This window comes from Bos indicus, chromosome 24 (assembly GCF_029378745.1).
Source record: "Bos indicus isolate NIAB-ARS_2022 breed Sahiwal x Tharparkar chromosome 24, NIAB-ARS_B.indTharparkar_mat_pri_1.0, whole genome shotgun sequence".
NCBI lineage: Eukaryota > Metazoa > Chordata > Mammalia > Artiodactyla > Bovidae > Bos > Bos indicus.
Genome location: NC_091783.1, coordinates 23462204 through 23489026, shown reverse-complemented (window position 1 = coordinate 23489026; position 26823 = coordinate 23462204). Strand labels below are relative to the sequence as shown.

At 38.7% G+C, this 26823-nt stretch overlaps 1 protein-coding gene across 8 annotated transcripts in view; it reads right to left on the bottom strand.

The window, feature by feature from the left end:
- Nucleotides 1-26823, bottom strand: part of NOL4 (nucleolar protein 4) — a 464847-nt gene that overhangs the window by 209873 nt on the left and 228151 nt on the right. For 6 of the 8 annotated variants that reach the window (XM_070778763.1, XM_019986452.2, XM_070778758.1 and 3 more), the window contains one exon: nucleotides 6059-6342. In XM_070778763.1, coding sequence (XP_070634864.1) covers nucleotides 6059-6342 — 284 coding nt within the window. Of the gene's footprint in view, nucleotides 1-6058; nucleotides 6343-10490; nucleotides 10688-26823 lie in introns of those variants that run through there. The other 2 variants (XM_070778759.1, XM_070778761.1) reach the window with 2 other exon arrangements.

Below are 26823 nucleotides of genomic sequence, written 5' to 3'. Positions count from 1 at the left end.
GATATTCTGGAATGCAAAGTCAAGTGGGCCTTAGGAAGTATCACTATAAATAAAGCTAGTAACGTGATGGAATTCCAGTTGAGCTGTTTCAAATCCTAGAAGATGATGCTGCAAAACTGCTGCACTCAATATGACAGCAAATTTGGAAAACTCAGCAGTGGCCACAGGACTGGAAAAGGTCAGTTTTCACTCCAATCCCAAAGGAAGGCAATGCCAAAGAATGTTCAATCTACCACAAAATTGTACTTATCTCACATGCTAGTAAAGTAATGCTCAAAATTCTCCAAATCAGGCCTCAACAATACGTGAACCATGAACTTCCAGATGTTCACACTGGTTTTAGAAAAAGGCAGAGGAACCAGAGACCAAATTGTCAACATCCGTTTGATCATTGAAAAAGCAAGAGAGTTTCAGAAAAATATCGACTTCTGCTTTATTGATTATGACAAAGCCTTTGATTGTGTGTACCACAACAAACTGTGGAAAATTCTGCAAGAGATGAGAATACCAGACCACCCGACCTGCTGCTTGAGAAATCTGTATGCAGGTCAGGAAGTAACAGTTAGAACTGGACATGGAACAGCAGACTGGTTCCAAATACAGTAAGGAGTATGTCATGGCTGTATATTGTCACCCTGCTTACCTAACCTATTCGCAGAGTACATCATGAGAAACGCTGGGCTGGAAGAAGCACAGACTGGAATCAAGATGGCCAGGAGAAATATTAAGAACCTCAGATATGCAGATGACACCACCCTTATGGCAGAAAACGAAGAACTAAAGAGCTTCTTGATGAAAGTGAAAGAGGAGAGTGAAAAAACTTGACTTAAATCAACATTCAGAAAACTAAGATCATGGCAGCCTGTCCCATCACTTCAGGGCAAATAGATGGGGAAACAGTGACAGACTTTATTTTTGGGGCTCCAAAATCACTGCAGATAGTGACTGCAGCCATGAAATTAAAAGATGCTTGCTCCTTGGAAGAAAAGCCATGACAAAACTAGACAGCATATTAAAAAGCAGAGATACTACTTTTCCAAAAAGGTCCATCTAGTCAAGGCTATGGTTTTTCCTGTAGTCATGTATGGATGTGAGAGTTGGACTATAAAGAAAGCTGTGCACCGAAAAACTGATGCTTTTGAACTGTGGTGTTGGAGAAGACTCTTGAGAGTCCCTTGGACTGCAAGGAGATCCAACCAGTCCATCCTAAAGGAAATCAGTCCTGAATATTCATTGGAAGGACTGATGCTGAAGCTGAAACTCCAATACTTTGGCCACCTTATGTGACGAGCTGACTCATTGGAAAAGACCCTGATGCTGGGAAAGATTGAAGGCGGGAAGAGAAGGGGATGACAGAGGATGAGATGGTTGGATGGCATCACCAACCCCATGGACATGAGTTTGAGCAAACTTTGGAAGTTGGTGATGGACAGGGACGCTTGGTGTGCTGCAGTCCATGGGGTCACAGAGAGTTGGACACAACTAAGCGACTGAACTGAACGGGACTTCTCCAATGTTCCAGCAGCTAAGACTCCATGCTTCAAATTCAGGAGGCCCAGGCTTGAACCTGGGTCAGAGAACTATATCTCTCACGCCACAACTAAGATCTGGCAAAGACAAACAAATAAATATTAAAAAAGATTCATCATGGTTCTATAGGTGCCCCACATCTGCCCTCTCATGTCACCCTGCCATATGGCCATCATATTACTTATGGAATAAGGACATAATAACAACTTTGAAATTTTTATCTGCTTGACTCTAAGCTTTTGAAAGCAGGGACCCTGCTTTGCTTATTTTCATATTTTGGTTGCTCTAACTAGGCCATTCAGATATGACCTAAATCAAATCCCTTACAAATATACAGTGGAAGTAACAAACAGATTCAAGGGATTAGATCTAATACACAGAGTGCCTGAAGAACTACAGACAGAGGTTCATAACATTGTACATGAGGTGGTGATCAAAACCATCCCCAAGAAAAAGAAGTGCAAAAAACAAAATGGTTGTCTGAGGAGGCCTTAAAAATAGCTGAGAAAAGAAGAAAGTGAAAGGCAAAGGAGAAAAGGAAAGATATTCCCATCTGAATGCAGAGTACCAAAGAATAGCAAGGAGAGATAAAAAAGCCTCCCTAAGTGAACAATGCAAAGAAATAGAGGACAAGAATAGAATGGGAAAGATTAGACAACTCTTCAAGAAAATTAGAGATATCAAGAAAACATGTCATGTAAAGATGGGCACAATAAAGGACAGAAACACTATGAACCTAACAGAAGCAGAAGATATTAAGAAGAAGTGGCAAAAAATACACAGAAGAAGTATACAAAAAAGATCTTCATGATCCAGATAACCGTGATGGTGTGTAATCATTCACCTACAGCCAGACATCTTGGAGTACGAAGTCAGGTTGGCCTTAGGAAGCATCACTGTGAACAAAGCTAGCAGAAGTGATGGAATTCCAGCTGTGCTACTTTAAATCCTTTTAAAAAAGATGCTGTTTAAGTGCTGCAGTCAACATGCCAGCAAATTTGGAAAACTCAGCAGTGATCACAGGACAGGAAAAGGTCAGTGTTCATTCTAATCCCGAGGAAGATTCAAAGAATGTTCAAACTATCACATAATTGAACTCATTTCACATGCTATCAAAGGAATGCTCAAAATTTTCCAAGCTAAGCTTTAACAGTACATGAACTGAGAACTTCCAGATATTCAAGCTTGATTTAGAAAAGGCAAAGAAACCAAAGATCAATTGCCAACATCTGTTGGATCATAGAAAAAGCAAAAGAATTCCAGGAATACATCTACTTCTTTATTGACTATGCGAAATCCTTTGACTGTGTGGATCACAAGAAACTGTGGAAAATTCTTAAAGAGATGGGAATACCAGACCACCTTACCTACCTCCTGTGAAACTTGTATGCAGGTCAAGAAGCAACAGTTAGAACCGGACATTGAACAACAGACTGGTTCCAAACTGGGAAAGGAGTATGCCATGGCTATATATGGTCGCCTTGATTATTTAACTTATATGCAGAGTACATGATTTGAAATGCCAGGCTGGATGAAGCACAGGCTGGAATCAAGATTGCCAGGAAAAGTATCAATAAGCTCAGATATGCAGATGACACCACCCTTATGGCAGAAAGTGAAGAGGAACTAAAAAGCCTCTTGATGAAGGTGAAAGAGGAGAGTGAAAAAGCTGGCTTAAAATGCAACACTCAAAAAATGAAGATCATGGCATCTGATCCCATCACTTCATGGGAAATAGATGGGGAAACAGTGGAAACAGTGACAGACTTTACTTTCTTGGGCCCAACATCACTGCAGGTGGTGACTGCAGCCATGAAATTAAGACACTTGCACCTTGGAAGAAAAGATATGAAAAACATACACAGTGTATTAAAAAGCAGAGACATTATTTTGCCAACAAAGGTCCATCTAGTCAAAGCATAGGTTTTTCCTATAGTCATGTATGGATGTGAGAGTTGGACCATAAAGAAGGCTGAACACTGAATAATTGATGCTTTTGAGCTGCAGTGTTGGAGAAGACCTTTGACAGTTCCTTGAACTACAAGGAGATCAAATAAGTCAATGCTAAAGAAAATCAATCCTTAATATTCACTGGAAGGACTGAAGCTGAAGCTCCAATACTTTGACCACCTGATGCAAAGAGCTGACTCATTAGAGAAGACCTGATGCTGGGAAAGATTGAAGGCAGGAGGAAAAGGGGATGACAGAGGATGAGATGGTTGAATGGCATCACTGACTCAATGGACATGAGTTTGATCAAGCTCTGGGAGATGGCGAAGGACAAGGAAGCCTGGTGTGTTGCAGTTTATTGGGTTGAAAAGAACAAAAAACAACTGAGTGACTGAACAACAAGTTAAAAATGTTGCCTATGGCCTGAAATATACAGGATCACCCTTTCTCAAGCCTCTGCCATTTAAATGTATAATACTTTTTTCATTCATATAGAGATAAAAAGTTGCAGAACAGGGTTTATAGGAATACTGTGACCAGACCTACTTGGACAGATGCAAAAATAAAGGATTCCCACACAAAGAAGTCTGCAGTGACCAACCACACCCCTTTCCCTTTGAGCATAAAAGCCTGAATTCTAAGACTGTTCTTTGGGACACTAGTCCACCATCTTCTAGGTCTACTGGCTTTCAAAATGAAAATTCTACTCCTAATCCCAGTACCTTGACTTACTGGCCTCTTATGTGGTGAGCAATAAGAGCTTGGGCTCGGTTATACACATACTCTTAGTGGCTGTATCAACAGCCTTATGAATAAAGACTCTTCTCTCTCTGACTTGTCTCTACTATCTACTCGTTGCTGCTAATGTAACAGGTATTTAATACATTCTTTTTGAAGAAAGTCCTTCTGGATTCTGGTCGCAACATGCTGCCACAACTATCTTACAAATTCAGTTATTCTTCTACTTGATCTGCTTTGATTCCTCAGCAGTGTCCATCAGAGCTGACCATTCTCTTTCTTGAAAGGTGGACTTAGCTTCCTTATGTGATGCCCTTCTGATTTTTCCTCTGTCTCTCTGGTTACTTCATAGTCAGCTGCAGAGGTTGTTCTTTTATCAAACCATTAAACATTCCTCCTCTGAGGTGTCTTCTCCTCTCTGAAACCCTTTTCCTATCTTACTCTTTACAGGTTAATCAATCTGGGCTTTTTATAATCTCATTTTAATAGAGGTAGAAAAGTAAATTCATTTGCTTAACGAACGGAAGAACATATTTTAACAAGCATAGTTCCCATAGTAATATTGAACAAGGAGGGAAACAAGAGAAGAGCAAACCACTGGATGATTTTTGGGGAAAAAAAAAAAAAAAAAACTCTTAAGTAGATATATAGCATTAAAAGACATTTCCTGAATAAGTTTTATAAAGACAGGGTTATGTGGAGGGCAGGAAAACTTAAGGGTTATTTTGTCCTGTAAAATATAACACAGTGAGTCTCATAATGTTAGTGAATATAAAATCATCTGTGTTTGTATGATATGGCTTTAATCCACTAAAGACAGTACTGTGCATTTACCAATGCAAAAGTTGTAACAGCCTCCCTCAGGCAAAAGTGCTTAAGTGTCTGATAATGTCTAGTGACTTGCTTAAAAGAGGATAAAACAACACACCCTCAGGCAGGCAAGAGGATTTAAATAGAGCCAATTTAGGAAGCATAATGCTTTAGCAAATTCAGAAATTAATCCAGATTAATACATTTTGCTTTCAGGATTTATTTCAAAAGACCAATTCTACAACTCTAACTTAGAAGTGAGAGCGGGGGAAGGGGGAGCCTGAAAACATACGTGCTATAAATATCTGTATATGTATAAAAGTATACCGTCAAAACGTATAGAGCAAAATCATCAACATGAATTATCTCAAAATGATAGAAATATAGCTTCACTTTTAATGAATAAATCCATTGGGAATGGGGAAGATTGTAATTTATACTAATATAAAGAATCTATAAATGTCAATAATACATCTGCACATGTCTTTTGCATAATATAGTTTAGAGAAAACTGTCCAAGGAGTTATTTAATCTGTATGTTTCATCCGTGAAACTGACACATTTTGTCTATGTGCATGAAGTAAGTTATGGATCAAAGGTACCAGGTCTCTAAAGCAAACAAGAATTTAATTGAAATTTTATGGCTACATATACCTATCCTATCCTATCCAGGTGAAACTAGAAGTGATCTTTTTATAGTCCAAATAGTGTCCTCAGAGCTAAACTTTCACATCTGAGCTCAACCAACTCCCAAAGACAAAGAAGTAAGATTATATAAGTGAGGCACGTTAAATCAAGTGATTCCATGTATAAAAACCTACCACTCTGCATGAGAAAGGATCCATTTCACTCACTGTTATACCTGAATTCTATTCACGGAACATGGACACACAGTGTCTATAGTTAGCGATTTCTTGGTAACCCACTCTTGGGCTTCTAGTGACAATGATCTTCATTTCTTGTATAAGTATTTCTTTGTGACTTTCATGACCAACTTAAAAATTCATTGACAATCGTAACATGACCGTACCTTGCTTCCATTTTCTCTTGCTTCTCGTTCCATCTTGAGGTCAGAAATTAGAAGGTTCTTATATTTGTTTTTTCCATTAGTGCTATGGTCATCTATCCTGTATTCTGAAGTCAGCTGTGCTGAGAGGGGACTGTCGCTCAGGTTCAGTGGCTGCTCCTCCTGTTCCAGCCCAGTTTTGCCATCACAGTTGGAGTCGCCCATCTCCCTGCTGTGTGTTCCCCCTGAAGCAATTGAACTGTGCCCCAGAGTCTCGTTGCCATTGAAGCTCTCTGTGGCAGAATCATCTGTTGGAAAGGAAAAATTTATATTTTGATTTTAACTGATATGCTGATAAGTTTCTACTTCAACAAACATTTATTGAGCTCCTATTCTGGGCTTGGCATGGTACTAACTAATTTTACATATAATGTGCAGTTTATCCTTAGCAACAAACTTGTGAAGTAGTCTGTATCATTTTTAACCTAGTAGGCATACGTAAGCACAAGAAGTATAAAATAAATAGAAGATAAAATAATCTGAAGACAAAATAAACCATTCAGTTGCAAATGCAATCTCAAAGAAAAGTAAATTTAAAAAAATAATTGCCAATTATTTTACAAGTAGTTTTTGTTTTTTTTCAGTGAGACTATCCAGATTCAGTGAAAACTCTCTGATGAGAGCATTGTCCACCCTGCTAGAGGGTTATATTACTAGTACAAGCTTTATGGGGGTTTAATATGCATCGGAAACATCAAAAGTACTCAGAAACTTTGCTCAGCCATTATAAAGGCTTTAAAGCCTAAGGGGTTTAATCACTGCTCACATCTCTCTGCAGATAAAAAGACACTGAAATCAGTGTTGCTTATATCAATAATACAAAATTTTAGGAATTATACAGATTATCAAAAATAGAAATTTAGCTTAATGTATGTTGGAATATTTAGATTATTATGGAATTAGTCAATATCCCATTTTAAATATGCAGGAAAATGTGATTCAAGAGGCACTAAATGGTAAAAGCTGGTTATAGAAAAGTGTGGTCAATATGACCCAAATTTTGTGAAAAGAAAATATAAATACAAGAACAAAAAGACTGAAAAGTTGTACTCTAAAATGTTAATATTGATATTGTCATAACAGTACGGCACTGGATTTTCTAACATATTCTCTATTATCTACTCTATATAGAATTCACAATGTACTATAAAGTATATCATTTATAACATATAATATATAATTTTCTAATTAAAAAAATGGAATAATTATAGAAGAAACAGGGAAGGAGAAGAAGCAGAACTAAGAAAACTTTTCTGGCTTTAAAATACAGAAGAAAATCGGTTAGAAGAAAATTATCAATGTATTGAGAGCAAAGAAAAATAAAGTTTACCTAAACAATAAAATTCTGTTTCTCTTAATTTCTTCTTTATATTCATAGTAAGAATTTGCTATTCATTTTAAAGAATTATGACTGAGAAAGGTACTAAACTGCTTCCTTTAGGGAAGAGTTGCTGATGAAACCATGTAAATATCTGTGACTTTTTGTGAATTTTTTGTTTGATTTCCGATATTCTCAAGTTTGCTTTCCTTTTGTAGAGTACAATGAAATATTTGACGTCTTCTAATCAATTGAAGAATTGATGCTTTTGAACTGTGGTGTTGGAGAAGACTCTTGAGAGTCCCTTGGACTGCAAGGAGATCCAACCAGTCCATCCTGAAGGAGATCAGCCCTGGGATTTCTTTGGAAGGAATGATGCTAAAGCTGAAACTCTGGTACTTTGGCCACCTCATGCGAAGAGTTGACTCATTGGAAAAGACTCTGATGCTGGGAGGGATTGGGGGCAGGAGGAGAAGGGGACGCCAGAGGATGAGATGGCTGGATGGCATCACTGACTGGATGGACGTGAGTCTGAGTGAACTCCGGGAGTTGGTGATGGACAGGGAGGCCTGGTGTACTGCGATTCATGGGGTCACAAAGAGTCGGACACGACTGAGCCACTGAACTGAATTGAATACTTTCAAGGATGGCATCACCGATTCAATGGACCTGAACTTGGGCAAACTCTGGGAGATGGTGAGGGACAGGGAGGCCTGGCGTGCTGTGATTCATGGGGTCACAAAGGGTTGGACACAACTGAGCGACTGAACTGAACTGAACTGAATCAACTGAAATCATGGAAATAATGTTTACATTCTGAAGGAGTGGTATAACTCACCTGTTAGTTTATTTATTCAACAAACATTTACTGAGTGCCTGTTTTTGGCCCAAAGCGGGTAAAATATTTGGCCAATAGAGAATCTGGTGCCTTCAAAGAGTTCACAGATAATTCAGTAACAGAAAAATAAAGATGAAGCTAAAATACAGAGCAAAAAAAGGAACAAGGGATCCAGAACAAGGGATCAAGAGATCCAGAAGGTTTTCTAGAGAAGGTGGCATTGGAGTTGAATTCCAAAGCTTTAATCAGGTGAAGAAACTGAGGAAGAGCCTTCCCCACTAAAAATTGTCAGGTGTAGTCACAGAGGAAAGAATATGCAGGCCCATGAGAAATGAGACTATAGAGCTGAGTACCAAAGAGACACTGATGAAAGGGAAACCTAAAAAGGGAGGAAAAGAAGTGTTTTGTGCATCAAAGGACTTGGATTTTATCTTGAGAGCAAACAAAAGTAATTTTAATTAACTGTGGGAAGTGATGTGAAAAAAAAAAGTTTTAAAGAGATAACTCTGTCTTTGATGAGGAGAATGGTATGAAGTCAATAATCTGGAAGTTGGGGGGACCCTTAGCAGATGCAGAAGTCATCTCAGTCAGCTGGTTGAAAGCTCAACAAACTCTAAGTAAAACAGCAGCAGTGCAGAGTAAGAGGGGGTGACTAAAAATATTTTAGAATAGAAAAGATATGTAAAACAAACATACAGTTATCAAAGGCGAAACACTGGAGGGAGGGATAAATCAGGAGCTTGGGATTAACATACATGCACTACTATATATAATGAATAGATAACCAACAAGGTCCTACTATACAGCAAAGGGGAACTCTACTCAATGTTCTGTAATAACCTAAATGGGAAAAATATCTGAAAAAATGAACATATGTGTATGTATAACTGAATCACTCTGCTGTATACCTGAAACTAATGCATACTTGAAAATCAACTATATTTCAATAAAAATTAAAAAAAAAATAAAAAGAAGAGGTAAGATTGGTAATGGTTGGATACAGGGCTAGGAAAAAGTCTAGGTTTCTCATTCTAGTAAAAAACAGAAACAAAGGGCATTCAGTTTAATTCTCAACAAAATAGTATTTTTAAGCAATTCTCTGAACATATTCTGCGAGAAAATGAAAATGAGTTTGCAGGATAAGGAATTACTCTGCTTATGTACCCATTCAAAAAAGGACCTCATTTGGTGAAAAAACAAGAGAATTTAGGAAACTGGCCGTAAGTAATATGTGTAGTGTTTTCCACAACTATTAATTTGAGAAATCAATAACATTTGTTTAACAATGAACTATCCAATGTTTGAGAAACAAAATTAGGATATAACTTATGTAAGTAATTTTGAATTTTAAGAATGTCCTTCTATGCTAAGTCATATGGTTATGCTAAAGTATGAAAAGTTATTTCTATTTATTTATTTCTAAGAAATCCAAAGAAAAGTATAATGGACTGATTTAAGTCCAATTATTTAATTCATGAAGAAAATTGTGATTTTACATTTGTGTACTTGAATCCCTTCAAAAATAATATTTAATGTAAGAAATTTTATCATTACATTAAAAAATATAACCTCAAAGATATTTTTAAAAACTAAATCTATATTCACATAGAACAAATCCAATGTCAATTATAGTCAAACATGCTATATCTGTAATTTCAATCTGATATCATCATACATATTAATAAAAATATATCATTTATTCATTTTTCAGATAAAAGAAGGGTTAGCATTTATCAAGAGACTCTTTAATAAATGTCATGTATATATAATTTCAGTACAAAGCATAAACAATAAAGAAAGAAAATATTTTTAGAGTGGTTCACTCCAGATGTTACCAAGGTAACTAAATTCAACAGCTTTACATATTTCAGTTCCTCAGTAAATCATATGTTTCATGAAGGACAAATTATTTACTCATTTGTATCAAATACATATTCACATATTTTATCTTGTAAATGGTAAAAGAATCGATTTCACATGCAACTGTTTCAGAAATCAAAATTTAAAACAAAGTTTTTGATGTCTATATTAGAAAAATTTAATATAAAAAAGTGAACAGACATTAAACTGAGGATTCATTAACCATTTTTTGTTACCTACTTTCATAAAACCACATTCGTCGTTTTCATTCTCTCTTAAAGAAAATTTTTTCAGAATTATAGACCACAAATCTGAGACTCCTGTTAATTGTAACAATTCACATCAGATTACTGCTTTACAGGGGAAACCTGCTTTCTTACCCAGCAGAGTTTGCTCCATCCTGAGTGGCTGCAGGCGTGTGGGTACCAGACTGCTAGACACAGAGTGTAATCTTTAGATCTGTAGCTATGATCATTACGTTCACAGGCCCAGAATGATGGTGCTCCTCTCAAGTTTCAGTCTGGGTACCATAGCACTGGAACCAAAAACTGTATTTGAGTCCCAAGGAAAAACAGCACCTGGAGCTTTGGAAATTAAGAGTGCCCAGGGTGCCTAGCAACAAAGGAGAATGTGGAATATGATGACAGGTAGTGTGGAATCTAGTGATATCAGAGGGCAGTTGGATATTTGAGTTGCATTTGCACTGAGGTTTTGGTGGGATGGATTTAGTATTGTGAAAGGGGCTGTCCACCTGAGCTTGGCTGTGGCTCTCGTCTAACACTAACATGGGTAGCAGGCTATTTCCTTCTTTCTCCTTCCCCACTCCTCATTTTATCCACAAGTTAGTACAGATTCTAGAAATATTGTTTAAATTATTTCTAACATCTCCACCAGAATTTTGTGCGAAGTAGGTTCATCAACGCCAGTCAATAGTTTGTTTTCCCTATATAAAATGAATTAACCTATAACAGTATGTGTGGTATATGGCTGTGGGTATATTTAAATATATCTATATATACACACATATATGTATATCTATCTTTTATATATAAACTATTAATAATATGATATATATATGTTTGAAATATCCCAAAGCACCTGACCTACTTTCTCACTCACTTTTAGTAGCTCTTCATTATGGCCTTTAGGCAAAGTGCCTTGGGCAAAATGAATAGGAAAAATATATACCATCCTCATTTTAATTTTAATACTTGGAAATTTAGTCCTAAAATGCAGGTCAGATGCTCCTAGGGCCCAAAAAAGTTTTTAATGTTTGCCTCCAAATGCAATATAGTCTCCTATCTCTAGTCCTCTGACTACATTTTGAAATCAAAACATTCCGACTAAGGGAAGTTTACTGACGCAGATAAATTCATACGTGTGTTACATATGCATGCATAACTACTACTGAAAGGTTAAAGGACATTGATTCTAAAATGATCAAACTGATATTGGGAGTAAGAAAATAACAAGGAGATTCAGTTTTCAAGTAAATTAATTCTATAGAAGGGTGTTATCCCAGTCTGGGAGCTCCAAATTCAGACCATGTCATTGCAAGGACAGTCTCTAATTACAGGAGCAAGATAGTGAAGGCACCGAAATAAGCTATATGTTCCAAAGGATATCACTAACCTCAGCACAATAATTAAAGAAAACTAATTTAGAGCCACGAATGAGGAGATGATATGCATTTCTTTATATCCCTTTGTTTACAAAGTTTAACTTAACCAAAAACCTATTGCGTGTTAGACACTCTTTCTGGGATTGTGAGTCCAGAGAGACTCCATGTAGAATTTGTTCTTAACTTGACTATAACAAAAGAATTACAGCACAAGTCAGAAAACAGCATTTGTCCCACGTAAGTTTCATACAAGGCACAATGAGTAAACAAGGTTTTCAGAGAGAAAAGTTGTTTATACATCATGGAGGGTGAGGATGGTAACAGTTACAAGAGGTGCAATCTGAAGGAGGTAAAATACACAGAGATACATATTGGTGATGGCGTAGGTTATTCTAGTTCAGAGAGCATATGAGAAAAAGAAATATAGGCAGGAAAGAGCTAGAAGAGGACTGAGTACATTCTACATTTCTACAGACTAAGACAGGGAAATATATGTTTCAGCAAGTTGTGGATATTTTATTGTATATTCCTTTTTTGGATCACATAAAATTACTGATGGTTCTCCCAGGGGAGGTACTTGGAGAAGCCAACTGATTATGTGAGTTTAGTCTGTTAAAAGCCTATCTCTACCCCTACCTTAGAGTCACTGTCAACTGATCAATAAAACTTTCTCCCAATTCTAAAAGGACCCATTTAAAAAAAGTGGTCATTCATGACTTATCAATGGATTCTTAATTATCTAAATAAGTTATTATAAACTATGACTTTCATGCTTACACATTAGCTTGTTTAGGGTTTCAAAAAAACAGACATTTTACAGAAAATTATATGTATTAATATTTTTTATAATCACAATGTAATTTGAAAATATCTGATTTATTTTGCTGATGAAGTCAACAGTTACTGTGAATACTGTGTTTTACTGATTATATTCACAGCACAATAAAAGGCTAAATTTCAGCTAGAGATAAGTGAGAATTATACATGTATGGATATATACGTATACATATACACACGTGTGTGTGTGTGTGTGTGTGTATAGTGCTTTATACAAAGTTGATGTCATCTATAAGGCGAGGTCACATACAAAAGAATGCAAGCAGTGTTAAGGGGTACGGTGGACAACTGATGAGAAAACCCCACATCAATCTCAGCCCCACAACCGTAAGGAACTAACCTCTGCCTACTACTTGAATAAACTCTCAAGTACATTCTTTACCAGAATTTCCAGATCAGAGGTTAGACAGGCTGACCCCTTGATTTTAGCTTTTGTGATACCCTGAGCTTATAACCTAGTTGAACTTGCCTCAACTTTTGACAGCAACAGAAAATGGATACAATGACAAACATAAAGGAATGTCTATGGTGTATCAGGATAGGTAATACCACTTAAAATTATTCAAATATACTTAATGATTGGTGTGGATCAGTGTTTCTCCAACTTTAATTGCTCCAGAATCTCCTGGGTAGATAGTTAACAACACAGATTCACTTGGGCACTAAAAAATTCTAACTCAATAAAAATCAGAAATGCTGGTTTCTTTTATCTTGGTCAGGGGCAGGAGATCAAGAAGCAGTTCTCTTACATGAGTTCTGGGACCATTAATTAACGTAGATCATCTCCCACAACTAACTGGTTGAATATGGAATTGTGGGTGGTAACTGCTGATAACAAGGGAACTGAATATGATTGACAGCCCCCAAATCTGAGCTCAGTAAGACAGAATCTAAGCACATTTTAATGTCATTTAACAAATCTCTAGGAAATTTTCAGAGAAAGAGACCAGCCAAATATTCTTTCCCTTATCAAAACTAATCAAAACGTCACAAAAAACCCAGAGCCAGTCGGCTTCACTTTTTAAAAGACTTCTAAAAGGATATGTTTTTTTCCCGAAGAGCTTATATCAATATGTGCTGAATAACCAAAGACGTTATTTTTGGGAAAAAGATCACTTTGATTACTTTAACAAACTCTTAGGCAAGAAGGGCTTTACCAAGCAAGGTCAAGAGTACATTTGCAAAATCAAGAACTTTTATTCTGCCCATAAACCAGAGCTGTGTACCACCTACATGTTCATATGTGCTCAAATCATTGTCTGATTTTGCTTACATGGTAGGCAGAGAGTGTTGTCCAGGAAAGATTGTCAAATTCTTCTAATCTTGTTCCTGGGGTCCCTTGTGTTCTTTTCCCTGTCCTCATGGCAACTCCTCGAGCTATCTGTGTGCAAACAGGCTCTCCAAGTCATTTTACTGAGAAACAGATTGACAGATTGATTATCCCTTGACTGAAATTCCTCCACAGGAAAATGTTACTTCAGCTAGACACTTGTAATTGAAACCTTTTATCTCTAATTGTGGAATGAAAGGCTTCTCTTGGTATTTTTAGCCATTAGCAAGCAGGTGAAGAAGTGTATTGTTGTCTTGAAAGTGTGTGTAGAGGAAGAAATCCTACAATTATCTAGACCTAATTCATTCCCAGGTTCTCAGAGTAACTTGGAGGCGAATGATGAGTGTCTGATCTGTGATGTTTTCTTTTAATCCTGCCGCTCTCAAAAATGTCCCTCTCCCTCCTGTAGTGGGTGAACCAGGACCACTCACTGCTGAAGCAGAAGCTTTCATGCCCAACCTCCTGAAATTCCAAGAAACCTGAGCCACCCAGCGCTTTTGGGACTTGACAAGCAAATCCTACACTAAGAATTCTGAAAGGCTCCCCACACACTCCTTTCTCGTCTACATGGGTCACTTACTGGTTTGCTCACAAGTCCATCTTCCCCTTTTCTTTGCAAACCATTTCCCAGATTTCCTTGACCTTGTTTTATGACTGGTTTAAACAATGGGAAGAATTGGCAATGACAGGAGGGGAGAAGAAAATGCCTAAGTATCCCTATTTCGCCCACCCACACACAGTTCCCCTCGGATTCAGGACAACTCTCAGTTTCCAACTCTGTTAAAGGGTGGGGTGGGGGGTCTTCTCCACATCCCAGCTCCCACCAGGAAGCATCTTCCTGCCAGAAAGCATCCTAAGCATGTCTGTTTACCAGCAGGTAGCTCTGGCTCTTGTTCTCTAGTAATGCCATCTCCTTCCCAGTTTTCCACTTCTAGCTCTAGCAGAGGCTTTCTTCTATAACTAATTCCTACACTGCTTTACACATTGTGAAGAATGCCATATTTTCATTTTTTTCTAATGAATGCCAGGGAATGAACAACATTTTCCAGACTGAATCACAACGAATAAAATTCACTTTACTTTGGCCTCAGGACTTCTGTTTTGTAGCACCTGTGATGTTTTTATAGTCAATATCTTGTGACTTTTTTCCTTCATAATGTCAATTCACTATTTGATAACCAAGAGATTTTCACTAAGCTTTCTTTATTTCTACCTCTGGGGTTGAAATCCATCATCATAATAGTGATATTTATGAATTTATTGGCTATCTAGAAGGATTCAAGGTCATTAAGCATTTATTGGCAATTATAAAGCATTATTATTTAGACACTTGTCAAGATATTGGCATCTTTCTAATAAAGACTAAATTATTTTGATTGATTTAGACTAAAGGATTCATCTGAGTAATGCCAGTTGCTTTGACTCACTAAACATCTTAATTACACAAATCATTTTGGTAGTTATTTCCTTTACAATATTTAAAACAGACGGGCATAAAATAAGACTATCAGTTTTCCTGTTTTATAGAGCTCAATAAAGAATTTAATTGCTCAAGTCACCTTGACAGTGACGAACATAGGATTAGATGCTGACTTAATTCTAGACAAAATTTCTATTAAACTGTACTGCTACACTTCAGCAGGAAACACATGTTCAGGTATTGTGAGGAGAAAAGCCTGAAAAAGACAGGTGGTTTGCTGTGGGGGAAAGAAAGGAGCTAACTTTCAATTTAGCATGCTCTTAGAGACACTACTAAATTGAACGGTGTATTCTGAGTTGCCCATTTTGCAATAATATCAGGAATCACAGTGAATAGCCTGTTACCACCTTCTCCTCATTTAACAAAAGCCTTCTGCCTACCTTCTTGTAATTAGCATAAACTGAACAGCCATGATGTTTTCATAAACGCAGATGAACTTTCAGTCTCACCATGATTATAAGAGTACAGGCTGACCAATGACATATTTATAACCAAAGACAATTCTGTTTGACACTCGGGGCTGAATGATATCAAATGATACTATTTTAGAAAACTTACTGAAATTTTGAATAAGCAGGAAAAATCAAAGAATTTATAATTACAAGAGATCAAAGAAAACCAACATTAAGATATTTAAAGGATATAGAAAATTAAAGTCCTCTTGTTGAAGGAGAACAGTAATAGATTTGTCACCTTTTTATTTAAAAAGTGATTTCATTTCACCACAAGGAAACTGAAATTTGTAACTATGTGTGGTGATGGATATTAACTAGATTTACTGGTTAGCATTTCACAACCTATTTACATCTATTAAATTATTATGTTTTACACCTGACACTAATATAAGATTGTATGTCAATAATAACTCAATTAAAAAAAATAAAGGAGTTACCCTCAGACCACAGTTAAAATCACCATGAAGCCACGGGCCTTGCAGCCACCTCAGCAGGGTAAAGCTCTGATACCATTTATATTTCCACCATCACCCTGGATCACTGGAGTCTGGGTGAAGGACAGACAAGGGCCAATGGTCACACTCATGGGAAAGAGTATGAAACCTGGATGTCATGAATGGCTTCACTGTTATAAATGAGATTTCAGTAAGTGCATAAGGTGTGCATACTCTGTTTTTACTGTGAATAAAAACTAAGAAAATGAGGAGAAGGGGAGAAAGACTTACCAACCCAACTCTAAAATTAACTTCTCTGTAAAAATAAAAGACACTGTGCTTGCAATGTAGAGAATAAACTGTAAGTCAGAGACATTCATCGGAGAAGGCAATGGCACCCCACTCCAGTACTCTTGCCTGGAAAATCCCATGGATGCAGGAGCCTTGAAGGCTGCAGTCCATGGGGTCACTGAGGGTTGGACAGGACTGAGCAACTTCACTTTCACTTTTCACTTTCATGCATTGGAGAAGGAAATGGCAACCCACTCCAGTGTTCTTGCCTGGAGAATCCCAGGGATGGAGGAGCCTGGTGGGCTGCCAGGAGTCACACAGAGTCGGACACGACTGAAGTGACTTAGCAGCAGCAGAGACATTCATAATAACAGCAGAATCCTAGAGTGCTCAACAAGAGTTCACAGTGTATTCAGACTTATCACCACCCAGGTGGCACTAGTGGTAAAGAGCCCATCTGCCAATGCAGGAGACATAAGAGACATGGGTTCAATCCCTGGGTTGGGAAGATTCCCTGGAGGAGGGCACAGCAACCCACTCCGTTATTCTTGCCTGGAGAATCCCATGGACAGAGGATCCTGGCAGGCTACAGTCCAAAGGGTCTCACAGAATCGGATGCAACTGAAGCGACTTAGCATACATGCATAGGGATAAAATGGTAAGACATTTTCAGCAACAGACATAGGACTTGCTTTGGTTGCATTAACTCAGTAACTTAACAAATAGTAAAGATAGAAGAGTCATTTCCACATTGTACATTTCTATTCCACACTCAAACGCACTATATTTGAATCAGTTTAAAGCTTTAATTTTGTTAATCCTGAATTAAATAACGAACGGTTAGTTTGAGCACTGGCTTTGGGGAAAAGGAGGCTCATGGTCAAGGGAACCATGAAAGCACTCAAAATATTGAGTTTGAAACCAAGCAAACTCTTTCAAGTCATAGATGGTTGAAGGACTGACTCTAATGGAGCAGGCTGGGCAACGTGAGGGCAGCCATCGTATCCTAAATTCTCCTCTAAAGTACAGGCTCTCCCAGACCCATCCCTACCAACGCCCACAGAACAATGTTTAAAACAAGGTCAACTTGTTTTAAAAAATGGTTGGAAGATCACAAAAGTCATGCTTTCCGTCTGTGGTGGAGCCTAACGGATTGATTTCTCAAGCAAAAGCTGGAACCAGCACTCTAAGCCAATCTCTCCAGGAACCAATCACCAGCCAGGGTCGTGTCCACTTTCTCTGCTAAGGCTAATTGCTTTATTTTGGAAGACATTGTCCATATCAGGAAAAAAGGATAATTTTCATAACTGACCTAATTTATTCGTTATAGGGAGCCAGTGAATCAAAGCTGATAGGCATTATCTGCCCTGTTTTACCAACATGAAAATGTTGAGTTTGAGTAGAGTCTTCAAAATATGCCGTGCTTCTCAGTTAGCAGAGCTAATGAATGACAAAGCTGACACTTAATGGCAGATGTCACATCCAGCCCTTGTAAACCAGTGTGCTCTTCTAGTTCTCATGCAGGGAAGGCTTTACAGAGGGTTTGAGTATGAGGATGGTAGAACATAAAGCAAACTAAAGAGGAAGACTTTAGTTTCCTTCCTCAGCAATCAATGCAAAGAAATAGAGGAAAACAATAGAATGGGAAAGACTAGAGATCTCTTCAAGAAAATTAGAGATACCAAGGGAACATTTCATGCAAAGATGGGCTCAAAAAAGGACAGAAATGGTATGGACCTAACAGAAGCAGAAGATATTAAGGAGAGGTGGCAAGAATACACAAAAGAACTATACAAAAAAGATTTTCACCACACAGTTAATCACGAAGGTGTGATCACTCACACTCACCTAGAGCTGGAGATCCTGGAATGTGAAGTCAGGTGGGCCTTAGGAAGCATCACTACAAACAAAGCTAGTGGAGGTGACGTAATTCCACTTGAGCTATTTCAAATTCTAAAAGATGATGCTGTGAAAGTGCTGCACTCAATATGTCAGCAAATTTGGAAAACTCAGCAGTGGCCACAGGACTGGAAAAGGTCAGTTTTCATTTCAATCCCAAAGAAAGGCAATGCCAAAGAATGCTCAAACTATGGCACAATTGCACTCATCTCACACGCTAGTAAAGTAATGCTCAAAATTCTCCAAGCCAGGCTTCAGCAGTATGTGAACCGTGAACTTCCAGATGTTCAAGCTGGTTTTAGAAAAACCAGAGGAACCAGAGATCAAATTGCCAATATCTCCTGGATCATCAAAAAAGCAAGAGTGCTCCAGAAAAACATCTATTTCTGGTTTATTGACTATGCCAAAGCTTTTGACTGTGTGGATCACAATAAACTGTGGAAAATTCTGAAAGAGATGGGAATACCAGAACACCTGACCTGCCTCTTGAGAAACCTGTATGCAGGTCAGGAAGCAACAGTTAGAACTGGACATGGAACAGCAGACTGGTTCCAAATAGGAAAAGGAGTACATCCAGGCTGTATATTGTCACCCTGCTTATTTAACTTATATGCAGAGTACATCATGAGAAGCACTGGGCTGGAGGAAGCACAAGCTGGAATCAAGGTTGCCGGGAGAAATATCAATAACCTCAGATATGCAGATGACACCACCCTTATGGCAGAAAGTGAAGAACTAAAGAGCCTCTTGAAAGTGAAAGGAGAGAGATCAAATTTGGCTTAAAGCTCAGCATTCAGAAAACGAAGATCATGGCATCTGGTCCCATCACTTCATGGCAAATAGATGGGGAAACAGTGGAAACAGTGGCTGACTTTATTTTTCTGGGCTCCAAAATCACTACAGATGGTGATTGCAGCCATAAAATTAAAAGATGCTTACTCCTTGGAAGAAAAATTATGACCAACTTAGGCAGCATATTAAAAACAGAGACATTACTTTGCCAACAAAGGTCCATCTAGTCAAGGCTATGGTTTTTCCAGTAGTCATGTATGGATGTGAGAGTTGGACTATAAAGAAAGCTGAGTGCAGAAGAATTGATGCTTTTTAACTGTGGTTTTGGAGAAGATGCTTGAGAGTCCCTTGGACTGCAAGGAGATTCAACCAGTCCATCCTAAGGGAGATTAGTCCTGGGTGTTCATCAGAGGGACTGATGTTGAAGCTGAAACTCCAATACTTTGGCCACCTGATGTGAAGAGCTAACTCATTTGAAAAGACCCTGATGCTGGGAAAGGTTGAGGGCAGGAGGAGAAGGTGACGACAGAGGATGAGATAGTTGGATGGCATCACTGACACGATGGACATGGGTTTGGGTGGACTCTGGGAGTTGGTGATGGACAGGGAGGCCTGGTGTGCTGCAGTTCATGGGGTCACAAAGAGTCAGACGTGACTGAACTGAAAGAGGAAGAGAAGGAGGGGGAGGAGAGGAAGACAACATGAAGACGGTTTGGAACAAGCCCTAAAACAGGGAGCCATCCAGTAGGCAGGAGAAGAGGTATTTGGTGAAGAACTGAGGCCAGGAATCATGGAATTATGAAGATATATCATAGGATGTGTCAGGAATTAGGGGAAATAAAGTGATCAAATGATGGTCAGAGGGTTAGTGTTGGGGGTACTGAAGTTGCAGAAATGCCCTCCAAGAACACATCTTTCTCTTACTCTGACACTCAAATCTACTAAATTACAAACAATTAAAGGCTAAGCTTTTTTCTTCACTGTGTGCCCTGAAGCTAGCATTATGACATGTATGGAGCAGATATTCAACAAATGCCTAAAGAATTACATTGATTCCAAACCATATTGATTCTATATTCTCAGTTCTTGATTTTCTTGATTTATAAAAGTTTAAAATTTTTATATATATACTAACTTTCACAGAAGTAGGTCATTTTCCGCCCAAATGTTTGAGAACCTTGTTTTAATATTCCTTTGCCTAAAGTAGTATGTATAGCAAGTCATCACTTGCAGTAGTTTTTAAAAGTAAGTGGAAGAAAACATTCAGGTTTTGCTGATGTTTTCTGTATTATAGTAAAAGGAAGGGCAAAAAGTAATGTTAGTGAGTTTGAGAAAAATAAAAATGACTAAGAATGAAAAGTATACTCAGGCAATAAATATTCTTCTTATAGCAGTGGTATATGTGTTCATTTTGATTAATACTATTTCTATCATGATAAATCACTGAACTCTCTAGAAATCAAAAAAAATTTTTTTAATCTGTCTTGGTTGACCATATAAAAAAAATTTCAGTTACTCACTGTATTCACTTAAACTCTGAAATATAAAATAAGAGTTTTTACAAAGTGATTATTTCTAATTAACCAAGAGTTGTTCAAAATATACTCTTCCCCATCCCACCCCCATGCTACTATACCAACATTACATAACCATGACCATCTATAAAATCATCCTTTGAAAAACTGCAAAGGATGATTTGATCCAAAGTGGATTCTGGTTTGAAAGCCTTGAGTTTCTTTTTCTTTTTTTTTTTTTTCTAGATTCTATATATTTTTATTTTATTTTTAAACTTTACATAATTGTATTAGTTTTGCCAAATATCAAAATGAATCCACCACAGGTATACATGTGTTCCCCATCCTGATCCCTCTTCCCTCCTCCCTCCCCATACCATCCCTCTGGGTCATCCCAGTGCACTAGCCCCAAGCATCCAGTATTGTGCATCAAACCTGGACTGGCATCTCGTTTCATACATGATATTTTACATGTTTCAATGCCATTCTCCCAAATCTTCCCACCCTCTCTCTCCCCCACAGAGTCCATAAGAGTTTCTTGACTTAAGCCAGAGAGAAGGCATTTACTGAGCTTTGAATGGCGTGTTTTGGTTGGGTATTCATTGCTGATGGCTCCTTTTCATGATTCTTTCTCAGTGACTCTCTATTCAAAGAAACAAAACTGGACAATGAATATATCATTTTCGTGTATGGATGTCCTCTCTATATGCCTTCTGGAACAAATAAACCTGCCAACAGCCTACAGCCTTGGTAGCCACATGACCTCCCAGGTCAATACAGCCCAGGCAGGACCTGACCAAAGGGCCACCAAACTACAGAAGGTCAAAACAACCACCAATGTGGTCAAACAGAAAGGTGAATTGGGCCAAAGAGGTTCCATCTCTTAGATTAAGCTACCTCCTCTCTCCTCAGTGTGTGACCTAGCAAAGAGCAGCATCAAAATCACCTGTGTACTTGTTAGAAACACAATCTCAGGTGCAACCCCAAACCTACTGGATCAGAATCTGCATTTTAACAAGACTCCCAGCCTACCCACATGCATAATAAAATCTCAGAAGCCCAAACTCCTAACTGGTTTAGCAGGCATAACTGAGGCAAAGTCACAAGGAAACACTTGGCTGAAGAGTTTACAAGAGTCCATGTTCAAGCAAAATTCAGCAGAGGAAGCCAGTGTGTGTGTGTGGGGGATACAGAGCAACACAGAGAAAAGGCACCTAACAGAGGGACTATGTGGCAGGTTGGTCTCATGAGCTATCAGCACAATTATTAATTGTTCACCTCTCTGACTCTCAAACGATCTTCCAGGTAGCTCGGTGGTAAAGAATCTGCCTGCAATGCAGGAGAAGTGAGTTTGATACCGGGGTTGGGAAGACTCTTGCCTGGAAAATCCCATGGAAAGAAGAGCCTGGTGGGCTACAGTCCATAGGGTCACAAAAAGTCGGACACGACTGCGCACACATGCACGCATATACACTGACTCTCAAATGTGCTCCAGTTTGAGCGTGATAACCCCGTATCTAACTCAGTAAGGTCGAAGCTAACTCACAGCCTGGTTGTTCTTCACTTCCTGCTCTTGGATTCCTTAAATTACGGTCTCCGTATTGTGACACATCATTTTTACAAACAATGACTACCCTCATTATCTGAAGCAACTGCTGCAAATAAGTCACTGTATAACTGGTGCCTTCTATGTACCATGAGAGATAATTTAAAAATATGTACTGGGAATTTAATTTCTATCTACTCCTCAAAGCAGGCTCAGGTAATCTAATGTTACCAGGGCATATTCTGGGATCTTGATTAAATGACTTCCTCAAGGCCCCACAGGTGCCCAGGCCTAATTCACATGCAGGGACGCTGGCTTCATGGTCCTTATCTTTTCCCTTCGACCCCACACCTCTCCAGGTGACAATCTCATGCCACCTTATTCTTCTGGTAAAGCTGAAAACCCCAGCCGTGGAAAGAAAGCATGCCAGGCATGGCTGTCTCTGAAGGCACAGAAACATTTTCCGTTTAAAGGATACTATCCCTATTTTTCTGACAAAATGCTTGAGTGTTTTATACATATGAATTCAGCGTTATTTTTTAGACCAAACAAAACCAGGACACAGATTTTTTTTTAAATTTTACTCTATTTAAATATTTTTGTATTTTTGTAAATAAGACAAAAGGTGTACAAAATATAAAGGTGTATAAAATAATACAAAATATTTTTGTATACACCTTTTTCTCACAGGCATCAAGGAATAATAACTAATTTGTAATAGTAAGTATAGTGACATAACAACCTAAAATTAATGAATTAAGCCAGGACAACGTTTCACATTTATTCAACATCCAAATCACTTCAGGTATTATTTACAACTGTTATTAAGTGGTGCAAAATGTATTATTAGTGAATGATTTCATGCCTCAAGAAATAGATTCTTTTATTTTCTTTTTTTCTTAGTATGAATAATATCTTAAAGGCAAAGGAAAGTAATGGTTTATGTAAAATTCCAGTTTGCTCACATTTTCTACCATTAAGAGAAAGGTATCATGGCATTTGTATTTACACTCCTAATAATAAAAACTTGGAATTTCAAATTTTAAATGCTTCACCTTTTTTTATTTTTGGCTGCACTGTGTGGCCTGTGGGGTTCCCTGATCAAGGATTGAACCTGCACCCTCTACAGTGGAAGCATGGAGTCTTAGCCACCGGACCCCAGGGAAGTCCCTGCATGCTTCATTTTCAAAAGAAAACAAAAAAGAGACAATATATGCTTCATCTTAATATTACCTCTTTTTAGAAAGAATGCATGCAAGAACAATGCATTCTAAGATAGTGCATGCCTAGGCTACAATTCTCTTACTACTTTGGTTATTTTTCCTTTTAGAGGTGGGAAGAAGAAAAGCGAGGCAGGAATACAGCTGGGTGCAAGGCACAATCCTTGCCACATAGCAGTGGCTAAGTCTAAATAAATCACTCAGGGGATGGATGAAAAGAAAGAAGGAAAGAGGAGGAAGGAAGAAGAAAAAAAAGGAAGGTAGGCACATGCTCCTTGATAATCAGAGGATATTATCGTTTCAAAAATCAGGATATTGAAATAGTTCCGGTTTTGCTGACTATGACTGATAATTAGATAATGATTCATTCTGCTGAAATAACTGATAAAGCTTCTCAGATATATGAATCAGAGTAGGTGAAAAACAAATGAAAGATGAAGAGGGAGAGTCCAGAGAGTAAGTCACGGCAGGGGAGGGGAGAGAAGAGAGGAGAGATGAATTGGTATAGAAGAGACAGGGAGGGGTGGACAGGTGGGGAAGGCAGGAGATAACAGGAAGGGGAGGAGAGAGAAGGGGAATGATTGAGAAGGAGTGCTCACTCTGGAATGAATGACATAATCACTTAGTTAAGGTAGTCTGGTTATTAAGTGTCTCCCCCAGGACCCCAAGCTCTGTGGGAGCAGGGACTAGGTTATTTTCACTCTCTGCTGTATCTATCACTGCTCCTCAGCCCAAGTGCTCTGCTTCTCTGTGGTAAGAATTATTTTATCTGTGATAAAGAAATGGGTCCTTTATTTCCAGTCTCTCATTGACAGATCATTTGCAAACTTATAAAACCTGAAACATACAAAATACAAGCCCATTTGAAAGTGACAGTCGCTCAGTTGTGTCCGACTCTTTGTGACCCCATGGACTACAGAGTCCATTGGATTCTCCAGGCCTGAATACTGGAGTGGGTAGCCTTTCCCTTCTTCAAGTGATCTTCCCAACCCAGGGATTGAACCCAGGTCTCCCATTTTGCAGGTGGATTCTTTACAAGCTGAGCCACAGGGAAGCCCAAGAATACTGGGGTGGGTAGCCTATCCCTTCTCAGCAGATCTTCCCAACCCAGGAATCAAATCGGGGTCTCCTGCATTGCAGGCAGATTCTTTACAACCGAGCTATCAGGAAAGCCCACAAACCCATTTATTTGTGACTAAATTCCACAGACATAAAATTGCTCTGTTGTAAATCCAAATTCAGACTTAAATTGAATAAAGTGGGGAAAACCACTAGACCATTCACGTATGACTTAAATCAAATCCTTTATGACTATGCAGTGGAAGTGAGAAATAGATTTAAGGGACTAGATCTGGTAGAGTGCCTGATCAACTATGGACGGAGGTTCGTGACATTGTTTGTACAGGAGACGGGAATCAAGACCATCCTCAAGAAAAAGAAATGCAAAAAAGCAAAACGGCTGTCTGAGGAGGCCTTACAAATAGCTGCAAAAAGAAGAGAAGCGAAAAGCAAAGGAAAAAAGAAAGGCTATACCCATTTGAATGCAGAGGCCCAAAGAATAGCAAGGAAAGATAAGAAAGCCTTCCTCAGTGATTAATGCAAAGAAATAGAGGAAAACAATAGAATGGGAAAGATTAGAGATCTCAAGAAAATTAGAGATACCAAGGGAACATTTCATGCAAAGATGGGCTCAATAAATGACAGAAATAGTATGGACCTAACAGAAGCAGAAGATATTAAGAAGAGGTGGCAAGAATACACAGAGGAACTGTACAAAAAAGATCTTCAAGACCCAGATAATCACTATGGTGTGATCACCAACACTCACCTAGAGCCAGACATCCTGGAATGTGAAGTCAAGTGGGCCTTAGGAAGCATCACTATGAACAAAGCTAGTGGAGGTGATGGAATTCCAGATGAGCTACTTCAAATTCTAAAAGATGATGCTATAAAAGTGCTGCACTCAATACGTCAGCACATTTGGAAAACTCAGCAGTGGCCACAGGACTGGAAAAGGTCATTTTTCATTCCAATCCCAAAGAAAGGCAATGCCAAAGAATGTTCAAACTACTGCACAATTGCACTCATCTCACATGCTAGTAACTGCTACTGCTAAGTCGCTTCAGTTGTGTCTGACTCTGTGCGACCCCATAGACGGCAGCCCACCAGGCTCCCCCGTCCCTGGGATTCTCCAGGCAAGAACACTGGAGTGGGTTGCCATTTCCTTCTTCAATGCATGAAAGTGAAAAGTTAAAGTGAAGTGACTCAGTCGTGTTCCACTCTCCGCGACCCCATGGACTGCAGCCCACCAGGCTCCTCCGTCCATGGGATTTTTCAGGCAAGAGTACTGGAGTGGGGTGCCATCACCTCTGCAGTCAAGTCTGACTGACTGCTAAAAGCTGAGCTTTGGGGAGACAAAAACAAGCATCAGGCTGAAGGTGGGAGAAGTGGGAATAATGAAAGGTAGTCCAGCCTGGTCCATCAGAGAAGAAACAAAAAAAGTCAAAAAGTCTGATTGGATTTGATTCTGGACCAAATGCTTAGATGGCTCCAGCTGCTGCTTTTGTAAATGTGCATGTGAGGAAGAAAACAAAGACATTGATCCCAGCTGCTTAAGAGTGGGGCCATCCATAAGGTGGAGGAAATAAGGCCTCAAAAAAAAAAAAAGTGGGGTCATCCAAACTGCTGCTTCTTAGTGGCCATTTCACACTCTAAGAAAGTCCCCCAAATATTTACTGACTGCTGCTTCCAGGGACCCTGCTGGAACAGCCAGCATCCCCCATTTCTCCTAGGCTCTGCTGAGTCCCAGGACATGATCAGTGGTGCTAGAAACATGTCCATTTCATAGGGACGCAGCTTTGGGGACTGGAAGAGAGCCTGTAAAGTAATGCTCAAAATTCTCCAAGCCAGGCATCAGCAATATGTGAACCACGAACTTCCAGATGTTCAAGCTGGTTTTAGAAAAGGCAGAGGAACCAGAGATCAAATTGCCTACATCTGATGGATCATGGAAAAAGCAAGAGAGTTCTAGAAAAATATCTATTTCTGCTTTATTAACCATGCCAAAGACTTTGACTGTGTGGATCACAATAAACTGTGGAAAATTCTGAAAGAGATGAGAATACCAGACCACCTGACCTGCCTCTTGAGAAACCTATATGCAGGTCAGGAAGCAACAGTTAGAACTGGACATGGAACAACAGACTGGTTCCAAATAGGAAAAGGAGTACGTCAAGGCTGTATACTGTCACCCTGCTTATTTAACTCCTATGCAGAGTACATCATGAGAAACGC